Raw genomic sequence first — 22853 nt, 5'->3', positions numbered from 1 at the left:
CTAACCGCTCATTATTTTGAGCGTCAAATTGTAATCACAGAGCACAGAAACAGGCCACCAAATACATGCTGACCATCAAGCACCTCTTGCTGGATTAACACTTCTCATTACCCGCTGATATTAATCACTATTACGTGCAAGTTGGCTCCATTTAAGATGCCAAGAGAAGCAGGAACATAATGGCAAGACTACACTGGAGGAAGCAATGCCTCGAGCAGCATTCATGGGGAGAGGGCGGAGGAACCATTGACATTTCTTGATGAAATCCTGCCTCATGTGTCCATGATGGTCACACCATCTTCACCGTAACTTGGTACCATTTAAATTCTCTGGACTGTGTTGTTCCAACATAATTTTTATTTTGAAAGGAGGACAGTTAATTTGCAACATCCTTCAAAATCTTTTTTAAACGAGTGACAGTTTGGAATATTTAACTTACTGCAAGAGACCACACAAAAAATGACTTAATGTGGGGAATCCCGGAATCTGTGAGAAAGGAATTGATGTGGGAATTTTCCAGGCAGCTGGATGTTCTGTCCGGACATTGAACTCTTTGAGGGAATGGTGACTACTGCTACTCCAGCAAGGAGGAAAGGCATGCAAGGCAGGTCGATTGTAGGGTGATTGGGTGGAAATGGACTGGGAGAGGAGGTAGGGTGATTGGGTGGAAATGGACTGGGAGAGGAGGTAGGGTGATTGGGTGGAAATGGACTGGGAGAGGAGGTAGGGTGATTGGGTGGAAATGGACTGGGAGAGGAGGTAGGATGATTGGGTGGAAATGGACTGGGAGAGGAGGTAGGGTGATTGGGTGGAATGGGGTGGGGAAAGGAGGTAGGGTGATTGGGTGGAAATGGGGTGGGGAAAGGAGGTAGGGTGATTGGGTGGAAATGGACTGGGAGAGGAGGTGGGGTGATTGGGTGGAAATGGACTGGGAGAGGAGGTAGGGTGATTGGGTGGAAATGGACTGGGAGAGGAGGTAGGGTGATTGGGTGGAAATGGACTGGGAGAGGAGGTAGGGTGATTGGGTGGAAATGGACTGGGAGAGGAGGTAGGGTGATTGGGTGGAAATGGACTGGGAGAGGAGGTGGGATGATTGGGTGGAAATGGACTGGGAGAGGAGGTAGGGTGATTGGGTGGAAATGGGGTGGGAGAGGAGGTAGGGTGATTGGGTGGAAATGGACTGGGAGAGGAGGTAGGGCGATTGGGTGGAAATGGACTGGGAGAGGAGGTAGGGTGATTGGGTGGAAATGGACTGGGAGAGGAGGTAGGGTGATTGGGTGGAAATGGACTGGGAGAGGAGGTGGGGTGATTGGGTGGAAATGGACTGGGAGAGGAGGTAGGGTGATTGGGTGGAAATGGACTGGGAGAGGAGGTAGGGTGATTGGGTGGAAATGGACTGGGAGAGGAGGTAGGGTGATTGGGTGGAAATGGGGTGGGAGAGGAGGTAGGGTGATTGGGTGGAAATGGACTGGGAGAGGAGGTAGGGTGATTGGGTGGAAATGGGGTGGGGAAAGGAGGTAGGGTGATTGGGTGGAAATGGGGTGGGGAAAGGAGGTAGGGTGATTGGGTGGAAATGGGGTGGGGAAAGGAGGTAGGGTGATTGGGTGGAAATGGACTGGGAGAGGAGGTAGGGTGATTGGGTGGAAATGGACTGGGAGAGGAGGTAGGGTGATTGGGTGGAAATGGACTGGGAGAGGAGGTAGGATGATTGGGTGGAAATGGACTGGGAGAGGAGGTAGGGTGATTGGGTGGAAATGGGGTGGGAGAGGAGGTAGGGTGATTGGGTGGAAATGGGGTGGGAGAGGAGGTAGGGTAATTGGGTGGAAATGGAGTGGGGAGAGGAGGTAGGGTGATTGGGTGGAAATGGACTGGGAGAGGAGGTAGGGTGATTGGGTGGAAATGGGGTGGGAGAGGAGGTAGGGTGATTGTGTGGAAATGGGGTGGGGAAAGGAGGTAGGGTGATTGGGTGGAATGGGGTGGGGAAAGGAGGTAGGGTGATTGGGTGGAAATGGGGTGGGGAAAGGAGGTAGGGTGATTGGGTGGAAATGGACTGGGAGAGGAGGTAGGGTGATTGGGTGGAAATGGACTGGGAGAGGAGGTAGGGTGATTGGGTGGAAATGGAGTGGGGAGAGGAGGTAGGGTGATTGGGTGGAAATGGACTGGGAGAGGAGGTAGGGTGATTGGGTGGAAATGGACTGGGAGAGGAGGTAGGGTGATTGGGTGGAAATGGAGTGGGAGAGGAGGTAGGGTGATTGGGTGGAAATGGGGTGGGAGAGGAGGTAGGGTGATTGGGTGGAAATGGACTGGGAGAGGAGGTAGGGTGATTGGGTGGAAATGGACTGGGAGAGGAGGTAGGGTGATTGGGTGGAAATGGGGTGGGGAAAGGAGGTAGGGTGATTGGGTGGAAATGGACGGGGAGAGGAGGTAGGGTGATTGGGTGGAAATGGACTGGGAGAGGAGGTAGGGTGATTGGGTGGAAATGGAGTGGGGAGAGGAGGTAGGGTGATTGGGTGGAAATGGAGTGGGGAGAGGAGGTAGGGTGGTTGGGTGGAAATGGAGTGGGGAGAGGAGGTAGGGTGATTGGGTGGAAATGGAGTGGGGAGAGGAGGTAGGGTGATTGGGTGGAAATGGAGTGGGGAGAGGAGGTAGGGTGATTGGGTGGAAATGGACTGGGAGAGGAGGTAGGGTGATTGGGTGGAAATGGACTGGGAGAGGAGGTAGGGTGATTGGGTGGAAATGGACTGGGAGAGGAGGTAGTGTGATTGGGTGAAAATGGGAAATGGAGGGAGAATCGTTCTGTTTCTCCGTGTGTAATTTTATTCTCCCTCCTCAATCGGCCCAGTTGAAGTCTGGGTGCTGGGGGTCTTCCAAGGCACCCGACAGGTGACCAAACACTGTTGCAGATGGAGAAAAGGTGGAGATGCCTTCAACTTCCCGAAGACCCCTGGAGAACTACAGCTGTTGAGTAATTCCGTGTTCCCTGTAGGCTATCAACAGGAAAAAAGGGGAAATGTCAGAAAGTGAAGGTCACCTCTCCTCCCCACAGGTGGACACCAAACCGGACATGGAAATAGGAGTAAGAGTAGGCCACTCGACCGACCCCTCAGCCCAAACCTGTTATTGGGCTGAGCTACGCTGGCCTCTTCTGTGCTAGTTCTTCACAACCCTCAATTCCTCAATCTTTCAAACATTTATCTAACTTCACCTGAAATGCAATTAAATTCAATTCAGGTTTTCCCCATTATAGGAAGCAACACACACAAAACGTGAGGAACTCGGCAGCATCGATGGAAACAAAGTGCAGTCAGCGTTTCGGGATTTTCTCTTGTTTGCGACCCCATTATAGGAAAGATGTCAAGGCTGCTCTGGCAATGATGTGGCCTGGATGAGAGCGTGTGAGGCTGGATGAAGCTGTGCTGTGACGGAGATCGGATACCTTTCCGGCCTAAAACCAAAGTGGAAGGGATAGGTTCCAGAAAGGTGTGCGGGCAAGTTTATTTTTACCCAGAGAGTGGAGGGTTGCTGAGGTGTGACGTCTGGGATGGTAGGGGAGAAGGTTTAAGAGACTCTGAGATAGGCATGTGAATGTGCTGAGAATGGAGGGTAAGGACTCCATTCAGACTGAAGGGATTAAGTGTCGTTAGTTTGGCACAACACCATAGGTCAGAGGAGGTGTTCCTGAGCTGTACAGTTGTACGTTTTTAATGATCCAGCCTCCACCACCCTCTGGAGTAGGAAATTCCAGAGATTCACTACCCTCTGGGAGAAGAAGTTGCTACATCCCTCAGTTTAAAACAACCAGCCCCTTAACTTCCAGTTAATGTCCCCATGTTCAAGGCTGTCCCCATAGGTGGAAACACTTTTAGGACCTCGTAAGTTTAAGTAAGATCACCCTTCACTTTTCTGAACTCTGTGGATTACTGAGACAGGCTGCCCAGTCTCTCTCGATAGGAAAACCCTCTCATTCCAGGAATTATCCCAGTAACTTTCCTCTGCACTGCCTCCAACGTGACTGTTTCTTTTCATAAGTAAGTGGACCAAAACTATGCACTGTACTCCAGGTGTCTCACCAACACCCAGTACAACTGTAACAAAATCTCCCCGTGCTTAAACTCCAATCCCTTCGCAATAAAGGCCATCGTGCCTTTTGCTTTCTCAACCACCAGTTGGACCTGCCTTCTAATGTTTTTGTGATTCCTACACTGGAACTCCTCATCCTTCTGAATGTCTCCTTAGTCAGATAAGCAGGCATTTGGCAGATATTACATTTCTTTAGCAAATGCGCACAGTGCAGTTTAATCAAGTGAATTCCCTCTCTCTCCCTGCAGGATAAGAAGGACAGAAACAGGAAGACTATGATTAAACACCGGTTTGTCCACATGAAAAAGATTATGTCCAATCTGGTCAAGTAGGAACAAATGGTCCTTGAGAGAGGCTGGGGAAAATGGATGAATCAAGAGGGGATTTGACAAGTGGTGGACAGGATCGTGGCGGGGTTAGTGGGGATTTGACGAGTGGTGGACAGGATCGTGGCGGGGTTAGTGGGGATTTGACGAGTGGTGGACAGGATCGTGGCGGGGTTAGTGGGGATTTGACGAGTGGTGGACAGGATCGTGGCGGGGTTAGTGGGGATTTGACGAGTGGTGGACAGGATCGTGGCGGGGTTAGAGGGGATTTGACGAGTGGTGGACAGGATCGTGGCGGGGTTAGTGGGGATTTGACGAGTGGTGGACAGGATCGTGGCGGGGTTAGTGGGGATTTGACGAGTGGTGGACAGGATCGTGGCGATTTGACGAGTGGTGGACAGGATCGTGGCGGGGTTAGAGGGGATTTGACGAGTGGTGGACAGGATCGTGGCGGGGTTAGTGGGGATTTGACGAGTGGTGGACAGGATCGTGGCGGGGTTAGTGGGGATTTGACGAGTGGTGGACAGGATCGTGGCGGGGTTAGAGGGGATTTGACGAGTGGTGGACAGGATCGTGGCGGGGTTAGAGGGGATTTGACGAGTGGTGGACAGGATCGTGGCGGGGTTAGTGGGGATTTGACGAGTGGTGGACAGGATCGTGGCGGGGTTAGTGGGGATTTGACGAGTGGTGGACAGGATCGTGGCGGGGTTAGTGGGGATTTGACGAGTGGTGGACAGGATCGTGGCGGGGTTAGAGGGGATTTGACGAGTGGTGGACAGGATCGTGGCGGGGTTAGTGGGGATTTGACGAGTGGTGGACAGGATCGTGGCGGGGTTAGTGGGGATTTGACGAGTGGTGGACAGGATCGTGGCGGGGTTAGAGGGGATTCAGCGGATGGTTCATGGACCTGGTTTGGACCGAAGGAGAAAAGAGGCAAATGTAAGGGAGATCCTTGGAGGACCTCAGTGGGTTGAGCAGCATTTGTGGTGGCTGAGTAACTTGGCGTTATAGGACTGGGAATGGAGAGGGGAGATGGCTGGCATTAAAGGGGAGAGCAGAGCGTTGAGGCAGGGGCCGGTGGGTGATCAGTGGACTGAGGAGAAGTGAGGGGTGACGGGCAGAAGGAGTGAAGTGAGGCCAGAGATAGTGAAGGTAGTAGAGAGCTGCTGGAGGATGCCAATGAGGCACAAAGGCTACCAGTTCTGAAACCTAACGTGAGGGAGGCGATGATGGGAAGCATTAGGGGAGACATGCATGGGGGATTGAACCAGATGGGGGAAGGAGAACCACTGGGAGAAGTGGGTGGGTGGAAACAGAAGGGTTAGGGAGATGAAAATGGGTGATGGAGGTTGGGGGTGAACATATTTACCTGGAGAAGGTTCTGAATCTGAACTCACTGAGTGTAGGGGTGGTGGAAGCTGCTTCGGAAGGGGAGACACAGGAGGCCACAATCTGCAGGAACTCAGCAGGTAAGGCAGCACCTAGGGAGTCAACGTGTTGAGTTGAGATGCTTTGTCTGCAGTCAGGGTAGGGAGAAAGGGGAGTTAATGAGTGAGGAATTGCCTTGTGGGAGTTGAACAGGAAGTCAGTGGTGGGTTGCCATTTGAGGATTGTGGATGAAGCCATTTTAAAAGTCAAGTGGGGACAGTGGTTGGAATGTTTTCAGATTGGTCCAAGGATCCACGGTTCATTTTAGAATGGGTTGGGGGGGTTGTCACCTTTCACTTACTGGCAAGAGCGACCATGTCCATTCCCCAGAAGATGCTCATGATCCAGCCCACGATCACCACCGCTGTGACGATCTGAATGAGCGCAGCCACCACATTCAGCAGGAAGGCGCAACACACGTGGCGGTCGGGAACGTCTGTCCGCGCACCGCACAGTACCGTGAAGGCTGACAGGAAGGTCCCTGTAACACAACCACACGTACAGGTAAATCCCATGGCTGGAGGGGAGGTGCTCCCACCCCTCAGCAAAGGGGCTGGCGTTTGCAGTATCGTCAGCAACTTTCGGCCCCGTGTCTGAAGAGGAGGTTCACTAGAATAATCCCAGGACAGAAAGGGTTAACCTATGAGGAGCATTTAATGCCTCTGGGCCTACACACAATGGAGCTCCAAAGGACTGGAGGTCATCTTTGATCGTGTGAATAGCCAGAGGCTTTTCCCCAGGGCTGAAATGGCCTCTATGAGGGGGCATGGTTTTAAGATGCTTGAAAGTAGGTACAAGGGGGATCTCAGGGGCAAGTTTTTCACATAGTGGTGGGTGCATGGAATGCACTGCCAGCAAAGGTGGTGGAGGTGGATACAATAGGGTCTTTTAAGAGACTCTTAGATAGGTACATGCAGCTTAGAAAAATGGAGGGCTATGCGGTAGGGAAATTCTAGGCAACTTCTAGAGTAGGCTACATGGTCAGCATAACATTATGGGCCGATTTCTACGTTATCTCATTAAAACCTGCCGATACTGAAAGGCCTGAATAGAGTGCACATGGAGAGAATGAAGGAGAGTTGAGGATCTGAGGGCAAAGCCTTAGAATGAAGGGACAACCTGAGATAAGGAGTAAATGCTTCAGCCAGAGAGCGGTGAATCAGTGGAAGTTGTTGCCACAGACGGCTGTGAAGGCCAGGTCACTGGGTGTAAAGCAGCGACTGATAGGTTCCTGATTGATAGTGTCGAAGGGTTACAAGGAAAAGGCAGGAGAGAGAAAAAAACAGAATGGTCTAAATATGCTCCTATATTTAGTTACTTATTTTACTCAGAGCAGAACAGGCCCTTCCAACCCAACAAGCACCACCCAGCAACCTATTTATTTCACCCAAGCCTAATCACGGGACAATTTACAATGACCTAGTAACCGGTAGGTCAAGGGGAGAACGTACACACTCCTTACCAGTGGCACCGGAATTGTGCTCCGAGCTCTGACACCCGAGCTGTGGGGGCATTGTGGAAACTGCTACTATGGTGCCCCATTCTACAGTCTAGTAATCGTTCACAGGGAAATACTTTTATAAAACCAATTAAATATTGTTGGAATTTGAAACATGGCCAGCAGTTTGCACACAGCAAGTTGTCACAAGCAAGAATCTAATAATAATGTGGTGTTCACTCAGGGTCAGGTTAATTATCACTGACATGTGTCATGACATCTATGGTTTTGTAGCAGCCGTATGTAAAATACAATGGCAATTTATACTAAGAATTATTTTAAATACATACATAGTACAAGAATGGAACGTAACAGTGAGGTAGGGTTCTTTGTTTCAAGGACCATTCAGCTATCTGATGGCAAAGGGGAAGAAGCTGTTCCTAAAACGTTGAGTGTGGGTCTTCGGGCTCCTGTACCTCGTTGCTGACGGTACTCATAAGAAGAGGGCATGTGGGTGAGGGGGGTCCTTGATGATGGATGCCACCTTTTTGGAGCATCACCTTTTTAGAAGTCTTCAACACAGTGATGACCATGGGTGGTGTGAGGTGACTGTGTTACAAGCCCAATGATCAGTAGGAATACCTGCTCTGTAATTCCACAATGTAGCTAACTCCGAACCCCTGTGGACCTGAACCCACTCAGTCAGAGGGTTTAGACTATAAATTATGGCTGTAGAGTCAAAGCGCAATTCAGCATGGATACAGACCATTCAGCCCAGCCAGTTCATGCCAACACTGTGCCCAACCAGCTAGTTCCAATTTCCTATATTTGCTCCCCCACCATGTACCTAACCAAGTTCTTCATTAATGATTATATCGTACCTGCCTCAACCACTTCACTTGTTCCACATTCAGTGGGTTCTGCTTAATTGGGACCGTCACTTGTTTGGGACAACTCTTAAAGAAGAAAAACTACTTGAGAAAATAGCCGGGATTCCCTTCATTTATTTGAGAAACCATGCCACTTAATTGGGACAGGGTGCTGTTGCGAAACAGTTTCTATCTAGCATTTGTATGGCCATTTGACACTACACTGTGCTTAGAGTAAACAGTTTTTAAATAGTGTCAATTGCATGTGTTTGTGTTGAAAAGCAGTGATTTCTGTCACTGATAGTTGCTGAGAAATAAGCAGTAAGGCAATTTAGAACTGTTTTGCTCACTGTGGTTTCGAGCACTCAGGTGTGGAGATGCCAGAAACTACCGGGAATGAAATGAAAAGATTTCACTACTTTAACAAGCTAGGAACTACGAAGAACTTGAAGGTATCGACAATCACCTTGAATGTTACAATGAAGATGAAGATTTGGAGGATGCAATCATTACAGCTTTATATGAAGGCAAAACACTATCTGCACACGGTGTCTGTGCTGATTTTGTTCATTTATGGTCAAAAGAACATGACTTGGATGAATTCCTTTGTTGATAGGTATTAGGAACTAAAACACAATTGTAGTAGTAGTGTTGGTAGTGTTTTAGTTTGTTCTGCATTTCATTTAAATACAGAATTTGTTACTCAGTTTGTCTTTTTTATACCTTTTTAACTATTTCAAAGAAACTTGCATTGGGGAAGCTGCTTAATTGGGCGAAAATGTGCTGGTCCCAATTAACTAGAATCCACTGTACTCACCACCCTGTGTGTGGAAAATATTACCCCTCAGGTCCTTTTAGACCTTTCCCCTTTCACCCTAAACAATGCTCCCTAGTTTTGAGCTTCCTTACCCTGGAGAAAATACAATCCCCATTCACCTTATGTATGTCTCTTATAATTTTAAGTATCTCTATAAGGTCACCTCTCATTCTCCTGTGTTCCAAGAATGAAGACCCAGCCTAGTCAACCTCTCCCTGTAACTTAGGTCCTCTAGTCTTTGCAACATCCTTGTAAATCTTTTCTGCACTTTCCAGTTTAACCACATCTTTCCTATAGAAGGGTGAACAAAGTACTCCAAGTGCAGCTTTACCAGCGACTTACGAGGGATGATTGATAAGTTCATGGCCTAAGGTAGAAGGAGTCAATTTTAGAAAACCTAGCACTTTTATTTTTCACCCTCAGGAGTTGGATTGGCCCGAGTCACTTGGCGGCCAAAAATAGTATTGTCATGCTGCTCTGTTTCCCTTGTTGGCAGGGTTCCCAGGACCATATTCCTGAATCCAGTCACTTGGGAACAAAGTAGCAGCAGGTCGGGAGATCAAGTCTCTGGAATTTGCTCCATCCACCCCCCAAATCAGACAATTCCTCAGGGATTGCTCCAACTCAGAGACTCCACAACATCTCCATCCCAGCCAGAGTCTCACACCTTTTGATTTCTAAAGGGATCCGTGTATTCTTTTAGGAAATATGGCAAATACTTAGATATACTGCGTAGATACAGGCCCTTTGGCCCAAATGATCTCTGCTGAGGCAGTGACTTTATCAAATGTGCCACTGTGCTGCCTGGAAATCCGAGATGTGTGTAACAAGGGTAGTGTAGTGATCACAGGGGATTAACTTATACACAAGGGTAGTGTAGTGATCACAGGGGATATCTAACTATACACAGGGGTAGTGTAGTGATCATGAGGGATTAACCTATACACAAGGGTAGTGTAGTAATCACAGGGGATTAACCTATACACAAGGGTAGTGTAGTGATCACAGGGGATTAACTTATACACAAGGGTAGTGTAGTGATCACAGGGGATATCTAACTATACACAGGGGTAGTGTAGTGATCATGAGGGATTAACCTATACACAAGGGTAGTGTAGTAATCACGGGGGATTAACCTATACACAAGGGTAGTGTAGAGATCACAGGGGATATCTAACGACACACAAGAGTAGTGTAGTGATCACGAGGTATTAACCTATACACAAGGGTAGTGTAGTGATCACAGGGGATATCTAACGACACACAAGAGTAGTGTAGTGATCACGAGGTATTAACCTATACACAAGGGTAGTGTAGTGATCACGGGGGATATCTAACTATACACAAGGGTAGTGTAGTGATCATGGGTGATATCTATATGCAGATTGTACAAAAAAATTGTGTGAATTATAAACATGAGAAACTCTGCAGATGATGGAAATCCAGAGAAACATACACAAAATGCGGGAGGAACTTAGCAGGCCAGGCAACATCTGTGGAAATGATTGAACGGTTGATGTTTCGGGCTGAGACCCTTCTTCAGGATTAGAAAGGAAGGGGGAATATGCCAGAATAGAAGGGTGAAGGCATATAAAATAAGGCTACCCAGATAAGTATGTTGATAATCCAATAAAGAAGCAGGCCATCTGTTATTATCCAATGAGAAAGGGTTAATTGAGGATCTATTAGTTAAGGTGCTTTTTGGGAATCGTGATCATGTAATGATAGAATTTTATATTAGGATTGTTAAGTCATTTAACTCACCAAAGCTAGTGTCTTAAATATAACTAAAGCAAATTACAAAACCATGAGGCATAAACTGACTATTGTAGAATGCCGAATGATTTTAAAAGATGACAGTAAATGAGCAATGTATGACATTTAAAAAACAATTATGTAGCTTATAAGTAACATACTGTCTGTTGATGCAGAGTTAGGGAGCACTACAGCATAGAAATGGGTCTTTCAGCCCATCTACTCCATGCCAAGATGTTATTCTGCTGAGTCCCATGGACATACCCCTTGACCATAGCCCTCCGTACCCCTCCCATCCATGTACTTACTCACACTTATCTGAAATGTTGCAATCGAGCTTGCATCGAATAAAATCACAGAAAAGTGGAGGAACTCTGTGGGTTGAGCACCAATGGTAGGAGTGTGGGTGGGGAAGGAGTTGTCAACATTTTAGGGTGAGATCCTGCACCAGGATGATTTGAGGTCTCAAACAAAACATCAACAAATCTCCCCTCCTTCCTACAGATGCTGTTCAACCCGATGAGTTCATCCATTAGCGTGTTTGTTGCTTCAGATTCCAGCACCTGCAGTCTCTTGTGTCTACAGAGAAAAAGTCACAGAGCCACACAGCACAGATAAAGGCCCTTCAGCCCAATGAGTCCATGCTGACCACAATGCCCACCCGGCTAGTCCTGCATTTGGCCCATATCCCTCTAATCTCTAATCCACCGTACCTGTCCAAGTGCTTCTTAAATAACACTCTCATACCTTCCTCAGCCACTTCCTCTCATCACCACCCTAGGCCTGAAAAAGTTCTCCCTCAAGTCCTTTTTAAATCTTTCCCCTCTCACTCTATGCCTCCTAATTCTGGTCTTGCCAACCCTTGGGAAAAGACTTACCTAATCAATGCCTCTCATCATTTTAAGATTTTTATAAGTTTGACACTTGTTCTCCTACATTCCAAGGAATAAAGACCTAGTCTTGCAAAACTTTACCCATTATTCAGGCCTTCTAGTTCTGAAAACTTCCACGTAAATCTGCATTCTTTCCAGTTTAACCACGTTTTTCCTATAACATGGTGACCTAAACTGTATACAATACTCCAAGCGTGGCTTCACCAACGACTTACATAACTGCAACAAGATACTCCAACTTTTTAAATTTCTGTTTTTGCACTATTTACTTAGTTTAACTGTTTAATTTATATATATATACTTACTGTAATTCATAGTTTTCTCTATTATTATGTATTGCATTGTACTGCTGCCGCAAAGATAACAAATTTCACGACATATGCTGTTGATATTAAACCTGATCTTGATTCTGAACTCCTATACTCAATGCCCTGACTAACGAAGGCCAGCATGCTGAACGCCTTTTTCACTTGTGACACGACTTTCAACAAGCATTGCTGTTGTGCTCCAAGGTCCCCCTGTTCCATTACGCTCCCTAGCGCTTTACTATTCATAAGACAAGTTCGACTTTCCAAAGTGCATTACCTCACACTTCCCCGTGTTGAAATCTACTTGCCACTCTTCTGTCCATTTCTAACTGATCAAGAACCTCTGTAATGGACCTTATTTTTTGTTATCTGAAAACTTAGTAAAACATAGAAATTTATAGCACATTACAGGCCCTTTGGCCCACAATGTTGTGCTGATCATGTAGCCTACTCTAGAAACTGCCTAGAAATTCCCTACATCATAGCCCTCTATTTTTCTAAGCTCCATGTACCTATCTAAGAATCTCTTAAAAGATCCTATTGTATCCACCACCATTGCTGGCAGCCCATTCCATGCACTCACCACTCTCTGTGTGAAAAAACTTACCTCTGACATCCCCCTTGTACCTACTTCCAAGCACCTTAAAACCATGCCCCCTCATATAGGCCATTTCAGCCCTGGGAAAAAGCCTCTGACTATCCACACAATCAATGCCTCTCATCATCTTATACACTTCAAGCACCTCTCATCCTCTGTCGCTCCAGGGAGAAAAGGCCGAGTTCACTCAACCTATTCTCATAAGACATGCTCTCCAATCCAGGCAACATCCTTGTAAATCTCCTCTGCACCCTTTCTATGGCTTCCACATCCTTCCTGCAGTGAGGTGGCCAGAACTGAGCACAGTACTCCAAGTGGGGTCTGATCAGGGTCTTATATAGCTGCAACATTACCTCTTGGCTCTTGAACTCAGTCCCATGGTTGATGAGAGCCAACACACCATACACCTTCTTAACAACACTGTCAACCTGCTCAGCAGCTTTGAGTGTCCTATTGACACGGACCCCAAGATCTTGCAGATCCTCCACACTGACAAAAGTCTTACCATGAATATTATATTCTGTCTTCAAATTTGACCTAACAAAATGAACCACTTCACACTTATCTGGGTTGAAGTCCATCTTCCACTTCTCAGCCCAGTTCTGCATCCTATCAATGACCCGTTGTAACCTCTGACAGCCCTCCACACTATCCACAACACCCCCAACCTTTGTGTCATCAGCAAACTTACTAACCCATCCCTCCACTTCCTCATCCAGGTCATTTATAAAAATCAGGGTCCCAGAACAGATCCCTGAGGCACTCCACTGGTCACTAACCTCATGCAGAATATGAACCATCTACAACCACCCTTAGCCTTCTGTGGGTAAGCCAATTCTGAATCCACAAAGCAAGGTCTTCTTCACCTAATGGGGCGCCCAGAGATGAATGCAGTACTCCAGATGCGGCCCAACTAGAGTTTTATAATTCCTAACTTTTGAATTCAAGGCCTTGACTCATAAGACCAGCATACCGTATCCTTTCAGCTTGTCTGTCTACTTTCAGGGAGATGTTGAGTTTGTGGACAGTGCTGGCCCCCAGTATGTTGGCAGTGGTGATAATGCCAATGGGTATCCAAGGGCTCTCTTCTTTTGGAGGTGACCACTGCTTGGCATTTCTGTGGCACAAATATTGCTTGTCCCCTTACTAGGGTAGGGGTGACAAACCTATGCCCCATGAACCCATGATGGCACGCAAAGAAACTTCTGTTGGCATGTGGTGCCACCCCTTGTCTCTTTAAACCCTGACCATAATAAAAAGATACATAAAGATGATCTTTTCTGCCAAATGAAACAATGAATGATATTTTACAACCCAGGAGCAATGAGATGTTTTCACAGGAAACATCTTACATTGGCTTGGTGCCAGCAAGACGTTTGTGAGAACACATGGTGTTGGATGATGTGTTTTGAAATCCTTGCAGACCTGGTGTATGCATCAGTATTTGGGTAGTAAACGGTTGGGCTGGTTGTCATTGGTTTCACTCTGTTTATAATTTTTCTTCTATCTTTTAGTATTCTTAGACACCCCCCCCCCCCGTAGCAAAAGAAACACCGAAGAGCTTGTCAGCCTCAGAGTTTAGAAAGATACAGAAATAAGAGGGTTACTGTCAAGAATAACTTCAACTTCCCTAATCTAGACTGTGAGGACTTTAGTGCAAGAGGTTTAGATGGGGCGGAACTTGTTAGCCGTGGTGAGTAAGGATTCCTGAAATAATATGTGGACGCATCGAATATAGGATAGGCCATACTTGATTGAGCACAAAGCAATGAGTCAGGTGACAGATCTCTCAGTGGTGAGCATGTTACGTACTCGTGACACGTGACAGTGGTACCCTTGTCCCGTGACTGGGATTGAAGCTATATTGGACTTGAGGTAATGGTCTTGTGATGGTGGAGTGACGTCATTGTCCCACCAGTAGAGGTCATGTGAGTTTTTTTTTACAGGGTATAAAAGGAGGACCCCTCCCTGTGAGGAGGGGCAGTTCGTGGCTGGATTTGCCATGTTGACTTCATGCCACTGCGTGATTTAATGTTATGACACAGTTCAGTTGAAAGATGAAGTTTTATCTAATGCCTAAAGTTTAAAAGGTCATTGCCAGCAGTTTCTCTACAATACTGCTAGTTGAGAATCAGTGGAGAGTGAAGATCGGAGTTCGGGAGTTAAAGATCGAGGAGAATCGATTTCGACGGTGAAACAGGTTCGACCTTGTTTGATCCTTATTCGGAAGGAATTCGTTAACTGTTCTCGTGTTAATCCCTGCAAAATAGCAGAAAGGATTGGGAATAGTTCTGTAAAGGAAAGGTCAGTGCCTTTAAGCCGTTTCGTTTCGTAAATTCTTCGTGGGAAAAAGTTCGATCTTGGGAACCGAAGCAACACGACGGAAAAGAGAATTTAAATCGTCTTAAAAAGTCTCTCCCTTAAATGGACTGTGAGCATTTTGAACTTCTGGCAATACTACTTTGAAGAACTGTTTTTGCAACATCGCTTTAAGAACTATTTAAGTTTCAATGCTTTAAAAACTGTTCAAGCTGCCGCACAGCAGCGGACTTCCGGTTACGTCAGTGATTTGTTTACTTTTGGGGGGTTTGTTTTCAGTGTTTAATAAATGCGTTATTTGTTATATAAACCCCTGCCTAACTCATAAATTTATTGTTGCCTGAATCCATAACAAGCACAACTCCCTGACCTTCAGCATAGCTTTGTCAAGGGGTTGGAGCAGACAGTATGAGAATGTTTTTAGTTGGGGGTGGAACATTATGATGCTATTAGGCAGGAAGTTGGGAATGCAAATTTGGAACAGATGTTCTCGGGGAAATGCACAGTGAAAATATGGGGGCTGTTTAAGAAACACATGCATGGGGTACTGGACAGGTTTCCCCCATTGAGGCAGGAAAAGGATGGTAGGGCAAAGGAACCATGGTTGAAAAGAGAAGTGAAACATTTAGTCGAGGGGACGCAAGGATCAGACTGATCTCTTGAGAGTTGCAAGGTAGCTGGGAAGGAGTTTAAGACGAGGCTTAGGAATGGTAGAAGGGAAATGGGAATGATTTCACAAGTAGGAGTGAGAAAAACTCTGAAGTGTTCTACACATAGGCAAAGAATGGGAGAGTGACGAGAGTGAGGGTAGGACTAATCAGTGCTAAAAGAGGAATCATGTGCCTGGAATCAAGAGTAAGGAGGGAGGTCCTTAATGAATATTTTGCTTCAGTAATCACCAGAGAGAGGGAACTTGATGAACGTGAGGTCAGCATAGAACAGGCTAATGTGCTGGAACACATCGAAGTTGAGAAAGAGGATGTGCTAGGACTTCTGTAAAGCATTAAAATAGTGAGGTTCCCAGGACCGGATGGGATATTCCCCCGGTTACTACAGGAAGCGAAGGAAGAGATTGGTGCCCCTTTGGTGATTATCCTTGTGTCCTTGCTAACCAAGGGAATGGTTCCAGAAGACTGGAGGGTGGTAAATGTTGCTTCTTTGTTCAAAAAAAGCACTAGGGATGATCTTGGGAATTATAGACCAGTGAGTTTTACATCAGTGGGGGGCAAACTACTGGAGAGGATTCTTAGAGACAGATGTGGAGGAGCATAGTCTAATTTGTGAGGGGCAGGTCATGCCTCATGAGCCTGATTGATTTCTTTTGAGGAAGTGGAAGTGGTCTCTGCCATTGCTTTGGATTCATCAGATGTGTGGAGAGGGGGAGCTGGCTACATGGGCAACAGCTTGTCCTCCATATTGAACTGCCCAGGCTTGTGTATCAAGACAGCTAGGATGCAGCATCCATGGTCGACCCTGACTGATAGAGGCCTCACAGACTTGGATTTAGTAAGGCATTTGACAAATGGTCGCTCTTTTACAAAGTCAGGAAGCATGGCATCCTAGCTGTGTGAACACAGAATTGGCTTGCCCTCAGACGGCAGAGGGTGGCAGTAGATGCAGCAGTCTCTGCCTGGAGGTCCGTGACCAGCGGTGTTCCACAGGGATCTGTCCTGATCTCACCCCTGCACTTAGTGACGGGGCTTATAAAAGACATAGATGAGGAATTGGAAGGGTGAGTTAGTGACTGCAGATAACACAAAGGGTGGTGATGTTGTGGAAGGACATCACCAAGGATGGACATTGTACAATGAGGCATTGATGAGGCTGAGAAGTGGCAGATGGAGTTCAATCCAGAAAAGTGTGACGTAATACAATTTGCAAGGTCAAACTTGAAGGCAGAATACAGGATTAAAGGTATGATTCTTAGCAGTGTAGAGGAACACGGGACCTTGTGGTCCATGTCCGAAGATCCCTCAAAGTTGTCACGCAAGTTGATCGGGAGGTTAGGAAGACGTATGGTGTGTTAGGGAGGTTAAGAAGACGTACTGCGTGTCGGGGAGGTTAAGAAGACGTACGGAGTGTCCGGGAGGTTAAGAAGACGTATGGTGTGTCGGGGAGGTTAAGAAGACGTATGGTGTGTCCGGGAGGTTAAGAAGACATATGGTGTGTCCGGGAGGTTAAGAAAGTGTACGGTGTGTCGGGGTGGTTAAGAAGGTGTACGGTGTGTTGGGGAGGTTAAGAAGACGTATGGTGTGTCGGGGAGGTTAAGAAGACGTATGGTGTGTCCGGGAGGTTAAGAAGACGTATGGTGTGTCGGGGAGGTTAAGAAGACGTATGGTGTGTTGGGGAGGTTAAGAAGACGTATGGTGTGTCCGGGAGGTTAAGAAGATGTATGGTGTGTCCGGGAGGTTAAGAAGACATATGGTGTGTCGGGGTGGTTAAAAAGGTGTACGGCGTGTCGGGGAGGTTAAGAAGACGTATGGTGTGTCCGGGAGGTTAAGAAGACGTATGGTGTGTCCGGGAGGTTAAGAAGACATAAGGTGTGTTGGGGAGGTTAAGAAGGTGTATGGTGTGTCGGGGAGGTTAAGAAGACGTATGGTGTGTCGGGGAGGTTAAGAAGGTGTATGGTGTGTCGGGGAGGTTAAGAAGACGTATGGTGTGTCGGGGAGGTTAAGAAGACGTACGGTGTGTCGGGGAGGTTAAGAAGGTGTATGGTGTGTCGGGGAGGTTAAGAAGACGTATGGTGTGTCGGGGAGGTTAAGAAGGTGTATGGTGTGTCGGGGAGGTTAAGAAGACGTATGGTGTGTCGGGGAGGTTAAGAAGACGTACGGTTTGTCGGGGAGGTTAAGAAGACGTATGGTGGGGGGGACATCACGTGATGACGTAGGATCGAGACGCAGGGACCCAGCTCTCCCGTAAAAAGTTAATAAATTAATGTTTAAATGAAGAAAAGTTAGTCAATACTCTCTAAAAGTTGCTTATAAACGACTCCGGACTGTGTCAAGCTATGCCTCAAGGAAAGAAGATGAAGAAAACTAATACCGGGAAGACTACGCAAGTTGGAACAAGAGCGAGACCCACGTCTACCGAGGAGCCGCGATCTCAGGTACATTGTATCGCCGGTGATACTGAACAGGAGATGGTGGCAACGCTTGCCACTTCCAAAGGAAAAAACCATCGTGAACTGCGCAAACGCGAAGGATGGAGCATGCGCAAACAGGAACAAAAAGAACTACAAAGCCCAGCTACCACTGCAACTGAAAGTGATAGTGAATCGGAGGGAGAATCAAATCTCTCGGAAGGATCAGCTGAAGGAGGTAAAAGTCCTTCTAGAAATATAGAAAAGACTTTGAGGCAAATAATGCGTAAATTAGACACATTAAAAGTAATTAAAAATAACCAAAAAAAACTCGAAAAAAAAATGACCAATATGGAGACTATGCTTGATAAAATGACAAAGAGACAGGAAAAAATGGAAAAAAGAATTACGAACTTGGAAACTACAACGGAAGACATGGTTGAAAGAATGGACAAAATGGAAAAGGAAAATACTGCTTGGACATCAGAAAGAAAACAATTTATGGAAAAAATTGATAAGCTTGAAAATCTCAGTAGACGAAATAATATTAAAATTGTTGGACTTAAAGAAGATATAGAAGGAGAAGATCCAATAAATTTTTTTCAAAAATGGATCCCTAAAAAATTGAAAATGGAAAGAGAAACTCCAATTGAGATTGAATGGGCGCATAGATCTTTAAGGTCAAGACCTCGAGCTGACCAAAACCCACGATCAATTTTGATAAAATGCTTACGATACCAAGACAAAGAAAAGATCCTGAAGGCCGCTGCCCAAAGTGCCAAAAATAGAAACGGGCCACTGATGATAGCAGGGAAACCAATTCTTTTTTATCCTGATATAAGTTACAACCTGTTGAAGAGAAGGAAGGAATTTAACCCAGCGAGAAAAGCCTTATGGGAAAAGGGTTATAAATTTACAATGCGTCATCCAGCAACACTGATAATTTTTTTGGAGGACAGAAAATTTTTTTTTTCCGACTATCGAAAAGCGGAGGAGTTTGTACAAGAACTTCCATCTATTCGCTAACTACACATAGAGGCTTACAAACGTAATGGATTAAAGATGAAGATAGACCCAAGGAACAGAAGTGATGGACATTTATGGATATTACAGAAGAGAAAAGCAAAATTTTAGAAATACTAAATGAGAATAGTATTTTTTTTTCTCTTCTTATACATATGCTTTTTTATGTTGCGGGGGAGCTGGGAGGCTGTGGATCGGTTACTGCGGGATTCACGTGTGTAATCATGGCGGTTGCCATGACCCGTACAGCAGAGGGGGGTAATGTTGTGTCTTTTTTCCACAACATTAGTAGGGGGGTATTTTTTTTTTTCCTTTATATTTTAATTTTTTTCTATCTTTTTGCCTGGATGAATGGTGGGGACACACATAGCAACATGGAGACTTTTATAAAGATTTCCCAGGATACCACGAAAGTGGAAAGATTAGGTATTATTATAGATTGAAAAGAAAAAGAACTTTAACATATATTTAAAAAAAATGAGAACTCCGTGGAGCATGTGGGGATCTTCCAACATCCAGGCATTTCCTTTTTTTTCTCTTTCTTATTTTCTTAATAGGGATGTTAGGGGGGAGGGGTTAAGGGGAGGGGGCTGGGTAACACTTTTTTTTTCATGCACATTTATTCTGTAACAATTTGAAAACAATAAAAAAAGTTTATAAAAAAAAAAAAAAAAAAAAAAAAAAGAAGACGTATGGTGTGTCGGGGTGGTTAAGAAGGTGTACGGCGTGTCGGGGAGGTTAAGAAGACATAAGGTGTGTCGGGGAGGTTAAGAAGACGTATGGTGTGTCAGGGAGGTTAAGAAGACGTATGGTGTGTCGGGGTGGTTAAGAAGACGTATGGTGTGTTGGGGAGGTTAAGAAGATGTATGGTGTGTTGGGGAGGTTAAGAAGACGTATGGTGTGTCGGGGTGGTTAAGAAGACGTATGGTGTGTCCGGGAGGTTAAGAAGACATATGGTGTGTCGGGGTGGTTAAGAAGGTGTACGGAGTGTCGGGGTTGTTAAGAAGACGTATGGTGTGTCAGGGGAGGTTAAGAAGACGTATGGTGTGTCCGGGAGGTTAAGAAGACGTACGGTGTGTCCGGGAGGTTAAGAAGACGTACGGTGTGTCGGGGAGGTTAAGAAGACGTATGGTGTGTCGGGGAGGTTAAAAAGGTGTACGGAGTGTCGGGGAGGTTAAGAAGACGTACGGTGTGTCCGGGAGGTTAAGAAGACGTATGGTGTGTCGGGGAGGTTAAGAAGACGTATGGTGTGTCAGGGAGGTTAAGAAGACATATGGTGTGTCAGGGGAGGTTAAGAAGATGTATGGTGTGTCGGGGAGGTTAAGAAGACGTACGGTGTGTCCGGGAGGTTAAGAAGACGTACGGAGTGTCGGGGAGGTTAAGAAGACGTAAGGTGTGTCGGGGAGGTTAAGAAGACGTACGGAGTGTCGGGGAGGTTAAGAAGACGTATGGTGTGTCGGGGAGGTTAAGAAGACGTATGGTGTGTCCGGGAGGTTAAGAAGACATATGGTGTGTCGGGGAGTTTAGGAAGCTGTACGGCATGTTGGGGTGGTTAAGAAGGTGTACGGAGTTTCAGGCGAGGTTAAGAAGACGTATGGTGTGTCGGGGAGGTTAAGAAGACGTATGGTGTGTCGGGGAGGTTAAGAAGGTGTACGGCGTGTCGGGGAGGTTAAGAAGATGTATGGTGTGTCCGGGAGGTTAAGAAGGTGTACGGTGTGTCGGGGAGGTTAAGAAGACGTACGGTGTGTTGGGGTGGTTAGGAAGGTGTACGGTGTGTTGAGGTGGTTAAGAAGACGTACGGCGTTTCAGGGGAGGTTAAGAAGACGTATGGTGTGTTGGTCTTCATTACTCAGGGGACCGAGTTCAAGATCAGTGAGGTAGTGTTTCAGCTCTAATAATCTCTGGTTAGACCACACTTGGAGAATTGTGGTCATCTTTAATTGCCTCATTATGTGAAAGTTTTTTTAAATTTTTTTTTATTAGTTTTTCAAAACATTTTACAAAATTAAAAACCCCAAATCCCAATGAGGAGTATTAATACAGAGCAAGGTTAAGCATACAATAACAATATGCTACAGAGGAAGAGAATTTAACAAAAAAGCACCTAAATTAAAGACAAGTGAGCTTAGTGTCCTCCCCAAGCTCCACAACACAAGGAAAAAAACAACAACAATTCCAGACCAACCACCACACAATATAAAGAGTATAAGTCCGGACAGTCAAACTCCCAGACTGTGAATACACTTAGCAACAGAGGATAATAATGCCTACTACCAGAAAAAAAAGGGAGCTGAAAGCAAGGGACCGAAAAGAAAAAAAAACCCTAGTCAAGAGGAAGGTTATGAAAGTACTCGATAAAAGGCCCCCAGACCTTATGGAACTTTAGATCCGAATTAAGAACTGAATAATGAATTTTTTTGAGGTCCAAGCAGGCCATAACGTCGTTAAGCCATTGCGCATGAGTGGGCGGGACAACATCTCTCCATCTAAGGAGGATCAAGCGTCTCGCCAGGAGAGAGGCAAAGGATAGTATTCGGCATTTGGTCAGACCCAGACATAAATCTGTCTCGCCCCAAAAACCGAACAGAGCAATTAAGGGGTTAGGTTCTAGGTGCTGATTCAGAATACCCGATAATGTAGTGAAGACATCTTTCCAGAATTTCTCCAAGCTAGGACAGAACCAGTACATATGGATGAGAGAGGCCACGCCCCTCTTGCATTTATCACAGAGCGGACTAATGCCAAGGTAGAATCGAGATAGTTTAGATTTAGACATATGGGCTCTATGAACAATCTTAAACTGTAAGAGACAATGGCGAGCACAAAGAGAGGTTGAGTTAACCGATTTGAGAACTGAGTCCCAGTTCTCCTCGGATAAGGAGATATTTAAATCCTGCTCCCAGGTCATTTTAATTTTATCCACAGGGGCCCGTCGTAAGGCTGCTAGTTTATCTTGGATAATTGAAATTAAACCTTTACCTAGTGGATTAATGGAAAGAAATAGGTCCATAGCATTTTTCGCAGGCATTTCAGGAAAGTTAGGAATTAAAGGAGCAGTAAAGTGTCGGATTTGGAGATATCTGAAAAAGTGAGCGTTAGGCAGGTTGAACTTAACAGAGAGCTGTTGAAAAGAAGCGAAGCGATTATCAATGAAGAGATCTTCAAAATGTCTAATGCCCTTCCTGTACCAAACATGGAATGCTGAATCGAACGTGGTAGGTAAAAAAAGGTGATTATGTGCGACAGGGCTGGAAATGGAAAATCCCTGGAAACCATAGCATTTCCTGAACTGAGCCCATATACGCAAAGTGTGTCTAACCAGAGGATTAGCTATTGATCTGGGCAGACTGCTAGGGAGTGCAGAGCCAAGAAGTGCAGATATAGATAATTCTTTAGTGGAGCTCAACTCCATTCATTATGTGAAAGTTTTAAGAAGTTGACCGGATTAGGAAGGTTTTAGTGAGCTCGTCTTTTCTCTTTAAAGCACGGGAGAATGAGATGTGACTTGATAGAGGTGTATAAGATGATAGAGGCATCAATAAAGTGGACAGCCAGGGCCTCATTCGAGGGGCATAATTTTTGGTGATCGGAGGAAAATATGAGGGTGATGTTGGAGGTAGGTTTCTTTGTTACACAGAGACTAGTAAAGGCACGGAACGCAGTGGCAGCTTTGGATATAGAGGCAGGTACGTTAGGGTAATTTCAGAGACTCTTACATAGGTAGATGGATGAAAGAAAACTGGAGGGCTCTGTGGGAGGGAAGGGGTAAACTGATCTTGGAGTAGGTTGAAAGGTCATTTGATAGTGAACACTGAATAATGGTAAATACTGTTTGTAGATTGGTGCCTCACTTAATATTCACGTGAGCCACTGTTTTCAGTGATGAACTTGGTCAAATCTAATTATAGGAGTAAACTTAC

At 45.8% G+C, this 22853-nt stretch overlaps 1 protein-coding gene across 1 annotated transcript in view; it reads right to left on the bottom strand.

The window, feature by feature from the left end:
• Positions 1 to 2778: 2778 nt before the first annotated feature.
• Positions 2779 to 22853, bottom strand: part of LOC140733173 (protein stum homolog) — a 39057-nt gene continuing 18982 nt past the window's right edge. Inside the window, exons 2-3 of the mRNA XM_073056116.1 lie at positions 6136 to 6315; positions 2779 to 2987 (exon numbers count right to left, since the gene is read on the bottom strand). Of these exons, the coding sequence (XP_072912217.1) occupies positions 2953 to 2987; positions 6136 to 6315 (215 nt within the window). The 3' untranslated portion in view covers positions 2779 to 2952. The remainder of the gene's footprint in view (positions 2988 to 6135; positions 6316 to 22853) is intronic.

Source organism: Hemitrygon akajei, chromosome 9, assembly GCF_048418815.1.
Source record: "Hemitrygon akajei chromosome 9, sHemAka1.3, whole genome shotgun sequence".
NCBI classification, from domain to species: Eukaryota; Metazoa; Chordata; class Chondrichthyes; order Myliobatiformes; family Dasyatidae; genus Hemitrygon; species Hemitrygon akajei.
Note: the sequence above shows the minus strand (reverse complement) of the source record. Positions and strands in the feature narration are given on the sequence as shown.